Consider the following 14,713-nt stretch of genomic DNA (forward strand, 5'->3'; position numbering starts at 1 on the left):
GAAGTATCACAAAGTACCCCACAAGTATGTATGGTTATTATATGTCTATTAACACTTCTGTAATAACCCAAACCCCTCTGGTCAGTGGCTTAGTAGCTGTGGTACAATGGTGTAAGATAGTAATATCTCTTTGTCCATATCAGGTAAGGCCCTTTGGCGGGAAGTAACAGAGTTCAATTCGTTGTACCTTTACCAAAAATGGAGTTGTTCTAAGAAACTCCATAGAGAAATTCAAGGGAGTAAAAGACTTTTTAAAAGGGCTGAGAGGAGGAAGACTGAGAACAGGGCTCACTCAGTTCAGAGTCCAGAGCCTCAGGAGCCTAAAGATCCTGCCATCAACATGATTTAACTCAACATAAAGCTTGGGCTTTGTGCCTAATCTGAATAATCTCATAAAGAAAAATGCATTTACTTACAGTTTGCCTAGACTGTGTAACGCTTTTTTCTATGTGACCTTCTGTCTAAATACTTAGTAAATGCACTAACTTTGCCTTGTTCTGGTTCATCATGGAATTCTCTTCTGCAGGACCATCAAGGATCCAGCTTTACCCAAATGGAGGTCTCCAAAGGGACAGGAAACTCCTTAGGCCCCTGGTGGCTATGTTGTGGTGTGTCTTCCTGCTACACTGGTAGAGCTAAGAACAAAGAAATCTGAGGCTAAGAATGAGTGGGACTCCTATATCTTCCTTTCTCTTTCAAAATGGGCAGGCTTATAACTACATATTCCTTGACATGGAATTCAGCAAAAACAGCTTCAGAAACAATCCAGGGTCCGGGTTCCATTTTCTTCAAGAAAGGATCAATTAGTCTGTTTCGCAGTTAGATTTTTGTGTTCTAGCCTTTGTCTCACAGCTTTCTACAGTTTGTAAGATGGTCACAGGCACAGTGTGTGTTTGGGTTTCCAGATTAACAGGCACCAGTGGCCTAAAGAGTTCACTTTCCCAGTGGAGATTTCTCTCAGGTAAAGTTGGACTTTTGACTATCTCACAGGAAAGAATTCTCCGGAATGAAGCAAACTTAATGGGTTTTTTAAGTACTTAGACAGAAAGTCAAAAAGGAAAAGACATTACATCATCTAGGCAAACTAAACAAATGCATTTCTATGAGCTTCAGATTCACAAGGGAGGCAAAGATGACAGGTTTATAGCTCTAAGCATCCAGTGATGATAATGTGAAGGGCTTTGCTGTGTACAGGTTGAGGCCCTTCAGGATTCTCCCTGAATCTGAACTCCAGAATTCTTGAGGGACAAAGTGGCTCACTAGTGCTTGCTGTGGTTTATAGTTGGAGGACAGGCCCTGAGTATCTCAGATAGTCAGGAAACTCAGTTGGAAGCCAGCTGGTATCCACATCAGTACTTGGCTCACAGAGGACCATCATCCCACTTTGTTCTTAGTGGCATGTAAGGGACTCTGGCTCCCCCTTCTGGATCTTTCTTAGTATCAAAAAGTAGCCTCTTGGGTACAAAGTTGCTCCCTAGCTCCATCTGTAGGAGTCTCGTGTCCATAACCATCTTGAATGTCAATCATGGCCCCTCCGTGGTTCCCTTCGTAGTTTGTTGTCTAAATCTTGCATCATAAATGCTGCACAAATGCATAAGCCCATTGTTTCATAACAAACTTTTTTCAGATCCTGTGTTCAAGCCTTCCATAAAGATCAATAGGTCTGAGGATTTGACTGGCTCCTGTTATCTGAGGCTATCATGTGAAGTACAGGAGCAGCCTGATACCTACACTTGGTATGGGGACTCAGGGCCTCTTCCCCAAATGGAGCCAGGAGATGTGCTCGAAATCACCGTCACCCCACAGAACAAGTCTGCGTTCTACACCTGCCAAGTCAGCAATCCTATCAGCAGCAAGAATGACACAGTGTACTTCATGCCACCTTGTTCTCTGGGTAAGAATCATGTCCCAAGGAGCTGAGGCGGGCACAAGATGACTGACTTCTTTTGAATGAAGGTGTGGGGGTTCCTACTCCACCTGACAGAGAAAGCGGTGGAGAATCTCAAAGGTGTCGTTGACGTTTGAGAGACTTGATTTCCACCTGGCTGGCTCTACAGCCACCTACCAGCCAGTTCACCTTATCTGTCCTAAAAGCTGCGTCCCGATTAACTGTAGGACAGTCTCAGATATCAGGACAGTTAGGGAAAGTAAGCAAGTGGGAGAGCAGTCCAGGCAAGGAAATGAGGAAGAGTGGATGTGAGAGAGAGAGAGAGAGAGAGAGAGAGGCTAGTGAAAAGGAGAGTCTTGTCCTCAGCTAGAGACTGTACCATATTACGGTCCTTGGAAAAGGTAGGAAGACAAACTCTAGGCTGTGTGAAACAGATTTCTCTGCATTGCCTAGGGGCATCCATTCACAGTGTCATTTCCCTTTAATCCAGACCTCCACAGGTGTCAATGAAGCCTAAGATTTCAGAGTCAGTAACATCACTCCTGATACAGTCACTGAATTGTTGTTGTTGTTGTTGTTATTTTATTGTTGATATTGCAGAATACCACACAAAAGCAACTTAAAGGAGGAAGGTTGAGAACACAGTCCATCATGATGGGAAGGCGTGGTGATGAAGATGTGAGATAGCCTTTCACGCCCACAGTCAGGAAGCAGAGAGATGAATGCTCAGTGGGTTTCCTTCTTTTCCACATCTCAGTCCGTTGGAGAGGCCAGGTTATGGGATGGTGTTGCCCACATTTAGCGTAGATCTTCCCTCCTAAGTTAAACATTTCTAAACACCCTTAACAGACACTCTTGGAAGGGCATCTCTTAGGTGATGACATAGCCCACCAAGTTGACAACTGAGTTTAACTAAGTTGCTCAGTTTCTCCAAGCTATCTTTATCTGAAATGTAAGATAAAATAATAGTTCTTATAATGCTATAAGGAATAAATTAATGATACATGTAACCTGTCTAACATCGATCCTGGTTAATTAATTATTTAATTATAAATGGTAAATAGTAATTAATTAATGGTAAATTATTAGCATCTAAGTTGGCTTGGTCCCTCTAACTCCAGAGACGACAGGACTTAGGGGATCCCTTAATAAATTTGTTCACAATCTCCAGAACTCTAACCACCCACCCTCCATATTTAAACTTGCTTACCCTCTAGTGCTGACGTACACTGTTTTTTCCAGAAGAGCTCAAATCTGTGGTTGTAATGTTTTACTGTAGCCTTTGTCATGTCCATGTAACTTCCTTGGCAAGAATAAAGGTATTCTAAAGATACACGTATGTTCTCTGTTTGGGAACATGTAATTTCAATGTTAGCTGTTGAAAGTAGAGCCTGTTGGCTCATCTAATCCCAGCACTTGGGAGAATGAGGCAGGAGAGTAAAATAGTTTGGAGTCAGTGCAGTCTTCATAGTGAGATCTTGTCTCAAAGCCAACAACAACAACAACAACAAAATGGAAGCCATTTGTACTATTCCTTCTAAAAATAACTAAAGCCAACAGGTTTATTTTTATGCACAATCACTTGCCAGTTACTGTCTTCTGATTGTAGTTCCTACTTATGTTCTATTCGTGATATTTGTTTCACAGGCAAGCATATTTTATCTTAAGATTGAGGTGTATCAGGTCTCAGGGAGCTATGCAAAATAGGAGGCAGAAAGACCGTAAGAGCCAATGGGGATGGAAGGCAGCAAGGAAACAGAGCCTTCCAGGCGTGTAAGGACAGACGCACGTATGAACTCATAGAGACTATAGGTCCAAGCCAGCACTGAGAGGGGGAAGCGGACATGAGTCCCCATCCCTAACCCGAAGCTATTTTCAAGTGTCAACCGCTTGCCAAGGAACAATTAATTTTCTCCAATGGATATAGTTTTCTCTTACTGGCTATAGGGACCACACTAAAGGGCAGGCCCCTGCACAGCAGGAGATGGCCAACAGAAAATGAATCCAACGGTATCTTTAGAGATTAGTTTTCTGGGCATTTTTTAAACCTTTACTATTTTTTTTTTTTTTTTGCGTACATACTATGGTTTCTGATTTTATGCGCCTACGTGTGTGCGTTTCTCATGCTTTTTCTTTGTTTTGTTGTCGTTGATTGTTTGTTTTATTCTGCTTTGCTTATTTGCCTTTCTTCTAAAGAGACGGAAAATGAAGATGTGGGGTTGGATGGGTGGGGAGGTGGCGAAGATCTGGGAGAAGATGAAAGAGAAAAAACCCTGACCAGAATATATTATATGAAAAAGAAATTTCAGTTAAAAAAAAAAAAAGACTGATATATATGAAAACAAAGAGTAGGGAAATGTAACCATACTGTCAGGAATAAAGATATTCCAATAAAGAGAATCTATAACCTTCCTTTTGGAAACCAGACAAGGGAAAAACAAGGGAGTGGTAGTCTGAATGAGAATGGCCCATAGGCTCATCTATTTGAATGTTTGGTTACGAGGGAGTGGTGCTTCTTCACAGGGACTAGGAGCAGTGTCTTTGTTAGGGCAGGTATGGCCTTGTTGGAGAAATTGTGTCTCTGGGGATAGTTTTGGGATTTCAAATGCTTAAGCCAGGCCCCATGGTCTTTCTCTACCTGCTGCTTCTTCTCCAGCACCATGGCTGTCTGCGTGCTGCTATGCTTCATGCTAATGGACTAAACCTCTGAAACTGTAAACCAGCCCCAATTTGTAAGAGTTACCATGGACGTGGTGTCTTTTCACAGCAATAGAACACTAAGACAGACCCCAAGAAGCTAGAATTTCTCTAGGAGTCTGATATTAGCAAAAAAGTGCTATAGAGCTTGGCACTAGCCAGAGACGGAATGTATCTCCAGGGAAGAGATTTCACATAGTTATCACAGCTTGCCAGGACACCTTGCAGGCGGGGTTAAAACCAGGATAATGACATGAAGGACCACACGCCGACTGAGATTGCTTACTTCTGCACACTTCTTGCCTTCAGTTTAAGTCTGAACTTCACATTGGGACCTGAATACGGATTGTAGCGGGGAGGTTGCTGGACCTCTTTTCCCTTTTGCCAATGTAGTTTTATTTAATAACCCCTTTGTGCTTTTGATATTACTTTGTCTCTTTCATTGGCTTGTTAAAGATGAGTGGCTGAGCCCAGGTTTTTAGGGCTACCAAGGCTCAGACTCTAACCATTGCAACTTCCATATAATATCGTATCACCGGAGATCCTGGATCTGGGAGACATTGCTATATTGTGTTTTTCAGGGCTTGGTCTCCTGGCTGGCTTCTTTGCCTCTGCTTCTGCATAGGGGCTGTAGACCTATATGTTCTTGCTCCCTTCTCAGCTGGCTTGTCACTTTTCACCCTCTCCTGACATGCTCTCTCACTACAGATCCAATGTGGTAGACATCAGGTTATGAGGATAGTTTATTAGGCTGGTCATTTTCCTATCAGTACAACATTCTGAGGCCTGGAAAAGGAAAAAGGTGTAATCCCGTCTTTTTAAAAGTGGGAGTGACTGCAGAGAAAAGAAAACTACCTTCCTCCTGTTTTTAAGAAAGGCTAAACCAATCTTGACATTCCTTTGGCACTCAAAATTTCCTAGAGAACACTCCAATTTCCCTCCTCATTTTTATCACTCAGCTCCCCTTCCTATGATCTTTTTCTCTTCCCTATCACCTTTTCCTTCCTTTCCTTCTAGTTTTTTTAACTAAATTTTTATTTTTTTATATTAACTACAGTTTATTTACTTTGTATCCCAGCTGTAGACCCCTCTCTCATTCCCTTCCAATCTCACCCTCCCTCCCTCATCTCCTTCCTGACCCTCTCTAAGTCCACTGATAGGAGAGGTTCTCCTCCCCTTCCATCTGACCCTAGCCTATCAGGTCTCATGAGGACTGGATGCTCTGTTTTCCTCTGTGGCCTGGTAAGGCTGCTTCTTCTTCGGGGGTGGGAGGTCAAAGAGCCAGCCACTGAGTTCATGTCAGAGACAGTCCCTGTTCCCCTTGCTAGGGAACCCACTTGGATACTGAGCTGCCATGGGCTTCGTCTGTGCAGCCTTTCTAGGTTATATCCATGCATGGTCCTTGGTTGAAGAATCAATCTCAGAAAAGACCCCTGTACCCTGATATATTTGGTCCTTGTGGAGCTCCTATCATCTCCAGGGCTTACTAACTCCCCCTTCTTTCATATGATTCCCTGCACTTTGCCTAAGATTTGGTAATGAGTCTCAGCATTTGCTTTGATACACTACTAGGTACAGTCTTTAAATGATTAGTGTGGTAGAGAAAGAAAAAAAGTAGCTCCCTTGTCCCTAAAGTCAACCATACACATTTTTAAGGTCATCTATTTACACTTGACATGGCCTTATTTTATTGCGATTGGCTCATTTCTGGTCCTATGGATAAGTCAGGGTTAGTGTCCATCACAGGATTCAGCTAATAACATTTAAAGAATTTCCAAACTCTTTTACATCTGTAAAGGTTGAGCTTTTGCAAGGAGGAGGATCCCCCCAGGCAGCTGGGATTAGGCTGAGGGAGAAACCCTTTTCTCGTGTTTTAAGAGTGCCATCCCCATGCCCAATCCTTCTCCTCCTCCACACAATGATCAAGGTCTAAGTGTTTGGGGTTTTCTCCTTTCAGCCAAATCCTCTGGGCTACGTTGGATTTCGACTTGGCATGTGGCCATGGCACCCATCATCCTTGCCATCCTGCTAACCTGAGATGAACTCTTCCCATTCAAGAAAGAAACTTCAAAGCCACAGGATCTTGCCTTTGTCACCAGCAGTGCTCCTGACCAGGAAAGCAGCTCTGGCTTTATGGGACAAAGGAAAGTGTGTCGCTGAACATCTGCGGGTTTGCAAGTATGCTCTATGGAACAAGCCCAGGGCCTTGCGCATGCTACGAAAGTGTTCCACCACTGACCTGTGTGTCCAGCCCTATGCAAAAGTTTCAAGTTAATCTTTTAAAAACTGTGGTTAACATCTAACTTATATAACCATTTCCCAACATACATTAAAGACAAATGAATTCTTTTCACCTAAATTTGTGACATTATGCTAATATTTTAAACAGATTCTTTTTCTCATACAATATATCTTAATTACAGTTTCCCCTTCCTCCACACTTTCCAGTTCATCACCACCTCTCCTCCCATCCAGGTCCTTTCCCTTTCTGTCTTTCATTAGAAAAGAACTTCTAACAGGTAACAACAAAATAAAATATTATTTCAAAGCTGAAACAAAAACCATCACTTCAAAGTTGAAAAGGCAAACCAATAGAAATAAAAGATCCCCAAGAGAAGGCAGACGAATTAGAGACCCACTCATTAACATGTTCAGGGGTCCACTAAAATGCTAAACTAAAGCTATAATTTATCTGCAGAGGACCTGGTACAGGCCTGTGCAAGGCCTATGCTTGCTGTTTTGGTCTTTGCTCAGTTGACTTAGAGACTTGTTCTCTTGTATCCTCCATCCCCTTTGGCTCTTACACTCTTTCCACCCCCCACTTTCACAGAATACTCTGAGCCCTAAGGGGAGGAATTTGATGAAGACATCCCATGTAGATTTGTATGTTCCAAGGTCTGTGTGTGTGTAATATTTGCCTGTGGGTCTCTGTATTTCCATCTGCTCCAGAAAGATGATAGCTGAATGAGATACTGATTTATGAGTATAGAGGATATCATTAAGCATCATTTTATTGTTACTGTTTTCTTTTTTTAAGATCAGAAGTATTTGCTTTTATCGTAGGTCTCCAGGCTATCTAGTCTCTGGTTCTTGCTCACCCAAGGAATGTTGGGTATGGGTTGCATCTCATGGAATAAGCTTAAATCAAATTAGGCATTGGTTACTTACTCCCACAATCTTTGTCCCACCATTGCCCTAGCATATTTTTTTCAGGCAGGGACAGATTGTAGATCAAAGCTTTTGTGGCTGAGTCGTATTTTGTGTTTCTCTTTTGGTAGCTTGTAGAGTATCTTCCTGTAACAAAGACCATAGAACAGTAGTTCTTTAACTGTGGGTCACAACCCAGTTGGGGGTTAAACAACCATTTCACAGGGGTCACCTAAGACCATTGGGAAACACAAATATTTACATTATGTGTCCCATAAGTTTAGGTATGCTGTGCATTCACTTTCATTTAATTCTAGAAAGGCCATAATTTCTTCCTTGGTCTATTTTTCATTCAGTAGAGAGTTGTTCAGTTTCCACAAGTTTGTAAGCTTTCTGTTGTTGATGATATCCAGCTTTAATTCATGATGGTCAAATAGGATGCAACGAGTTCTTTCAATTTTCTTGTATCTTTTTAGATTTGCTTTGTGTCTAAGTATGTGGTCAGTTTTGGAGAAAGTTCCATGAGGCACAGAGAAGAAGGTATATTCTTTTGTGTTTGGTTGAAATGTTCTATAAATATCTGTTAGGACCATTTGGTTTATAACGTTTGTTAAACTCCAGCATTTCTTTGTTGAGTCTTTCTCTGGATGATCTCTTTATTGATCAGTATGAGCATTGAAGTCTCCTAATCTCAGTATGTGAAGGTCAGTATGTGAGTTACTCTGTAGTAGTGTTTCTTTTACAAACACGGGTGTCCTTGTGTTTAGGGCATAGATGTTAAAAATTGAAATGTCCCCTTGGTGGAATTTTCTTTTGATGAGTATGTAATATCATCCCCTATCTCTTCGGATTAGTTTTGGATTAGTCTGTTTTGTTATATATCAAAATGGCTATACCAACTTGCTTCTTAGGTGTATTTTCCAGGAGTATCTTTTTCTAATTATTCACCCTGAGGTAATGTCTATCCTTGATGCTGAAGTGTGTTTCTTCGATGTAGCAGAAGGATAGATTTTTTTTTAACCTATTCTGTTAGTCTGTGTCTTTTTTTTGGGGGGGGGGAGAATTGAGACCATTGATATTGAGAGACATTAATGAGCAGTGTTTGTGATCCCTATTATTTTGTTGGTGGTAGTGGCTGTTTGTGTGTGTGTGTGCGTGTTTGTGTTTCCCTTCTTTTGATTTTGCTTGTCTGAGATTATTTGTTCCCATGGTTAGAGTTAACCTCCTTATGTTGGAGTTTTCTTTCTACCACCTTCTGAAAAGCTTGGTTTTTGGACGAATATTCTTGAAATTTGGCTTTATCATTTATAGTAATTGAAAGTTTTGCTGAGTATAGTAGTCAGAGATGGCATCTGTGGTCTCGTAGAGTCTGCAGCACATCTGTTCACCCCTTGTGAATTTTAGAATCTCTACTGGAATTCAGCCATAATTCTAATAGTTCTGCCATTACACCATTCCTTGGTCTTTTTCCTTTGCTCCTTTTAATATTTTCTTTTTGTTCTATATGTTCAGTGTTTTGATTATTATATGTGATAGTGAACTTTCTAATCTATTTGGTGGTCTGTATAATTCTTGTGCTTTGGTGAGCACCTCCTTCTTTAGATTAGGAAATTTTGTTTTTGTTGAAAATATTTTCTGGGACTTTGAGCTTAGTTTTTTCTCCTACCTCTATTTTTTTTTTTTTTTTATTTAGGATTTTCATAGTGTCCCAGATTTTTTGAATATTTTGTGTCAGGAGTTTTTTTTTTAGATTTAACATTTTCTTTGACTGATGTATACATCAGTCATAGCTTTCTTATATATCATACATCTTAAATAGATATCTATATTTCTTACATAGAGATCTATGTATAGAAGATTTCTATAATCTATCTATATATCTTATATAGAGTCATATCTTTTCTATCATATTTCAATACCTGAGAGTCTCTCTTCCATCTCTTGTATTCTGTTGGGTAAGCTTGCCTCTGTAGTTCCTGTTTAAATTTCTAAATTATTTATTTCCATAATTACTCAATTTGGATTTTCTTAATTGATTCTATTTCCATTTTCAAGTCTTAAATAGTTTTATTCATTTCTTTCCACTGTTTGTATTTTCCTTGATTTCTTTAAGAAATTTATTCATTTCCTCTTTAAAGACATCTATCATCTTTGTACAGGCTGTTTTAAGGTCTTTTCCTTTCTTGTGCCTCAGTTATGTTGGACTATTCAGGACCTGCTGTGGTAAGGTTTCTGGGCTCTAGTGGAGACATATTGTCCTGGATATTATTTATTATGTTTTTATGCTGGTATTTAGGGCACCTGGGATTGGGTTAATTATAGATCTGGGTGCTGATTTCTGTTTTTTCTTTGTTTGGTGGCTGATTTGTTTCTTGGTGTCTGTTTCCTTTGTGGATTTTAGAAGAATGTAATGGCTGTGAATTGTCTGATAGAAAAATTTCTGTGGACCTGAAACGTGTGGCCTTTTGGGATGTGAAGTAAAATGTGTTTTTGCATATTGGGAGCTGACACTTAGAGAAGGGATAGGCTAGGAGGTTTTGCAGGAGAAAGGAGAGCAGACTGTCCTGGAATGGGAGTAGAGGTCACCCAAAAGGTCTGCTATAGTGCTCTGGATGAGACTGGGGGATTGGATCTGGAGGAAGAGAAGGAGAGGGGAAGATCTACAGGCAGCCTACCTGCTTCCCTGGCAGGAGTGGCCTTTGGTGTTGGCAGAGTGCCTGCTGGAATTGGGGTTTTAGACAGAGCAATAAGTGGTGGAAAGGAGGTTAGGAGTGGAAAGTCTGTAAAGTCCACAGAATATGTGAATGGGGCGGGGAGGTTGACAAAGGAGGAAAGCTGCAACAGGTGCTCCGTTGCACAGCTAGGGAAGATTAGATTTGGAGGAGAGGCAGGAGTGGTGAAGGTCTTCATTTAGCTTACCTGTTTCCCTGGTCTGCTCAGCTATTACGTTCGCAAAGAGTGTGTGTTGGTGTTGGATGCTGGGATACAGGATGGGTTGAGCGAAGAAAGTTTGAAGGAGAAGATCTTTGTGATCCATTAGGAACGGGGTCAGAGAGGAAAGGGAGACTGCAGCAGGTGTTCTGCTACAGAGCTGGGAATGAGATTCTGGTTTGTTTTGTGTGTGTGTGTGTGTGTGTGTGTGTGTGTGTGTGTTTAAGGATAATTTATTTTTTATTTTGTGTGAGGGGTGAATGAGGTCCTGGTATATGCTAGGCAGGCACTCCTGCAATCTTTTTTTTTTTTTTTTTAAATCTGTTTAAATATCATCCACAATGCAGAATTCTGCAGTTGTTCTAAATCTTTCATAAGCTCTGGTCCCATCAACCTGAACAAACAGGAAACACAAGATGCAGAATCTGAGCCTTTGGTGCCTATGTGTGCACACATCTGAAAAGGTCAGCTGTGCTGCCGTTATACCCATGCCAAGCCAGAGATTCCAGCTCTTCCAAGCTCCCTCTCTCCTACCAAGCCATAGCAGTGGTTTGAACAGAGACTCTTTAGGTCTCCTGTGAAGAGAAGAAGGTCTTGTTTCCTGTGAGCTGAACATCCAGCTCTATATCACAAGGCTTTGCCTCCAAGCCTTTCATGAGGACCTGCATGCTCAACGCCCTTCTCTTCATTGTCTCTGTGTCATTAGATACAGTGAAACCATCAAACTGACCCACTATACTCAGCACAGTCTTCCATCATAAGCAGACAGATTACAGACTCATCCTTTTGTAACTCCCAGGTGTTGCAGTAATTTTTAATATTTGATATATTGATTTATGTGGTTAGTAAGCTAACGGTATTTTAAAAGACCTGGTTACCTGTTAGATTTTTTTTTAACAACCTTAAACCACTGGGGATGGGCAGAAATAAACCCCCTACGCTACCTTGTTATCTCCCAACTCCAACCCCCACCCCCACCCCATGTCATTTACTTTAATCATTTCTGCCTGGGCTACTTCCTGCCCAACATTCTGATAAATACTTGCACTTGTTTTGCTTTTCTCCATCTTCCCGATCCTCAGAGTAAAGTCTTGGCCCCGTGGTTCTTTTTTACACTAACCCGTAGCGACTCCTTTTCTCTCCTCTCCTTTCTTCTCTCTCCCACGATTCTTCTCTCCTCTAAGTGCACAAAACTTAACTCTGCCTAGCCATTTTTTATTAGCCAATCAGAGATAATTTTGAAGGCAAAGTTACACAGCAGCACTTGGTATATGTGAGCATTTGCTCATAGAACAGTAAAGATCGGGAGGTGGCAAGCAATTAATTGAATATAAAGCTCCAGACCATGCTAAAACACCCATAATTTTTTTGTTCCCTTGTTAAATACTTTCATGGTCCTGGAACTCAGAGGTTACTAAAGGATGCTGTTTTCCTGCAGGAAACTTTCCTACCATGTTTTGCTTATCTAGATCAGTCTCCTCCACCTTTCCTTTTACCAGCTACAAAATCAACCAACCAACCAACCAACCAACCAACCAACCAACCAACCAACCAATCAATCAATAAATCCATTCTGAAAGGCTCTCTTACAGGTCCAAGCATTGCAAACATGGCGATGGCAAGTCTTGTCCTTCCCCCTTCCCTCACACTTGCTAAACTGTTAGATTATATTCCTAAACCTAGCCCCCAAGATCTAGTCCCTTATTTGCTCACTGATTCATTCCTAAAACCGATCACCAAGATCCAACTATCAAAACATCAAGGTCCAGGAATCAAAATTTATTATTTGGCTACACTGATTAACCTGTCCAATCAGAACTTACCAACACATCCTAATACAAACTTCCTCCTTTCCTCCTTAAAACGACTCCTATGAAAACATCCGCTGCTGTCTTTGCCTAGTCCAGAGGCTGCCCCTACCCCTAAACCCCTTTCAGGGTAATAAATATCTTTGAACTGCCAATTTGGTGCCTCTGTGTGTTCTGTGCTGACCCTGAGGTCCCTTTCACTTCTCTGCATCGCAGATCTTATTACCAGAAACTATGCTACTTGTTCACCAAACTATTTTATTTTTTCCTTTGGTCATCAAAAAAAAAAAGTCTTTTCTCTTTGCACCAGCTTCATCACATGATTGCTTCTAGTCAACAGAAAGTATAAAATTGATGTGGCAGTCTGGGAAGCAAAATGACCTAATGTAAGGAGCTTGGGTTTGAACCACTGAAAGTTGGAGCAGCTACCTCATCTGCACTGCAAATGCAAGCAAGAAAGTTTGGACTTTGTCTGGTATCAGAAGCTGGCCTGTGCTACTGAAGACATCTGCTCTTTCTCCCTCAGCCCGGCCTTTGGTCCCACCCCAAGCTCAGATCTCAGCAGAATGCCTCCTCCAACCAGGCAGGCTATCTTAGCCTCCTCTCTGGAAGTAACAGCCCTTTCTCGCCTCTGTTTTGGTTTTTTTTTTTTTTTTTTTTTTTGTGGGAGAGGAAGAATGGAATGAAAATGCATGCTGTGGGGAAACAGTAATGAGAAAAGGAATGCCTCTTTATATCACAGCTGAGCACGCTGATGCTCTGATGCTGAGGCAGCCACATCGCTCCAAGAACTACCTTTCTGTTCGTTCTGATATCTTGGAAATCTGAGGCAAATTCCTACCTTAAATGGGCCAGGTCACAAGAAACAGCTCTTGCCTGTCTTCCCCTTCTCTCATCATCACACACAGAATTTCTGTGAGCCCTTGTTTAAAATACAGGAAAACATACCATTTAAAGTCTAAATTATTACCCATCTGCCTGAAATTTTCATGATATTCTTGGTTTTAATAGCTGAGGAGTATTCATAGTGTAAGTGTATACCACACTTTCTTTACCCAGTCTTCTGTTGATGGACACCTAGATTGTTTCCAGTTTTTGGCTATTATGAATAAGGCTGCCATGAACATAGATGAGCAAGCGTCCTTGTGGCATGGCGGAGCATCCTTCGGGTATATGCCCAGGAGTGGTATAACTGGGTCTAGAGGTAGAACTGTTCCCAGTTTTCTAAGGAACCGCTGATTTCCACAGTGGTTGTACGAGTTTTCACTCCCACTCCCAATGCAGGAGTGCTCCCCTTGCTCCACATCCTCACCAGAATGTGCTGTCACTTGAGTTTTTGATCTTAGCCATTATGACTGGCATAAGATGGAATCTCAGAGCCGTTTTGATTTGCATTTCCCTGATGACTAAGGACATTGAACATTTAAATGCTTCTTGGCCATTAGAGATTCTTCTATTCAGAATTCTGTTTAGCTCTGTACCCATTTTTTAATTGGGTTATTTGGTTTGTTGGTGTTAATTCTTGAGTTCTTTATATATTGTAAATATTAGCCCTCTGTCAGATGTAGGGTTGGTGAAGATCTCTTCCCAATCTGTCATTTTGTCCTGGTGTCCTTTGTCTTACAGGAGCTTTTCAGTTTCATGAGGTCCCATTTATTAATTTTTTTTTATCTTAGTGCCTGTGCTGTTGGTGTTCTGTTCAGGAAGTTGACTCTTATGCCAATGAGTTCACGGCTGTTCCCTACTTTTTCTTCTTTTATGAAATTTGCAGACAAATGGATGGAACTAAAAAATACCATCCTGAGTGAGGTAAGCCAGACACAGAAAGACACACAATGGTGTGTACTCACTTATAAATGAATATTAGCCATAAAGTACAGGATAACCAGGCTACAAGCCGCAGACCCAGAGAAGCTAAGTAACAAGGAGGGCCCAGGGGAGGACACTTGAATCTGACTAAGAAGGGGACATAAAATAGCCATCTGAAGTAGATGGAGATAAGGACCTGGATGGGAGAGGGGTAGGGGGCACAGGGGTGGGAATTAGGAGTGGGGAGGGGAAAGGCTGAAAGAGAGAATGGAAATCTGTGTGTCGGGGGAGGATCTCTGGGACAGGTCTATGGGGGTGACCCTAGCTGAGATTCCTAGCAGTGAAAGATATGGAGCCTAAAGTAGCCATCTCCTGTAGCCACATGGGACTTCCAGTGGAGGGAGGAGGAAACCAACCCATATTCAAAACTTTT

At 41.5% G+C, this 14,713-nt stretch overlaps 1 protein-coding gene across 2 annotated transcripts in view; it reads left to right on the forward strand.

The window, feature by feature from the left end:
- The window catches only part of Cd48 (CD48 molecule), a 59,690-nt gene extending 45,486 nt beyond the window's left edge, over positions 1 to 14,204 (forward strand). Inside the window, exons 4-6 of one of the 2 annotated variants that reach the window (XR_008720838.1) lie at positions 1,628 to 1,894; positions 6,543 to 6,763; positions 14,148 to 14,204. Coding sequence is in view for 1 of the 2 variants with exons in the window: in XM_055613316.1 (XP_055469291.1) it covers positions 1,628 to 1,894; positions 6,543 to 6,622 (347 nt within the window). In the remaining variant the exon portion in view is untranslated. Of the gene's footprint in view, positions 1 to 1,627; positions 1,895 to 6,542; positions 6,939 to 14,147 lie in introns of those variants that run through there. The other variant, XM_055613316.1, reaches the window with a different exon arrangement.
- Positions 14,205 to 14,713: the final 509 nt, after the last annotated feature.

This window comes from Psammomys obesus, unplaced genomic scaffold (genome assembly GCF_907164565.1).
Source record: "Psammomys obesus unplaced genomic scaffold, mPsaObe1.curated_primary_1811, whole genome shotgun sequence".
Taxonomy (NCBI): Eukaryota; Metazoa; Chordata; class Mammalia; order Rodentia; family Muridae; genus Psammomys; species Psammomys obesus.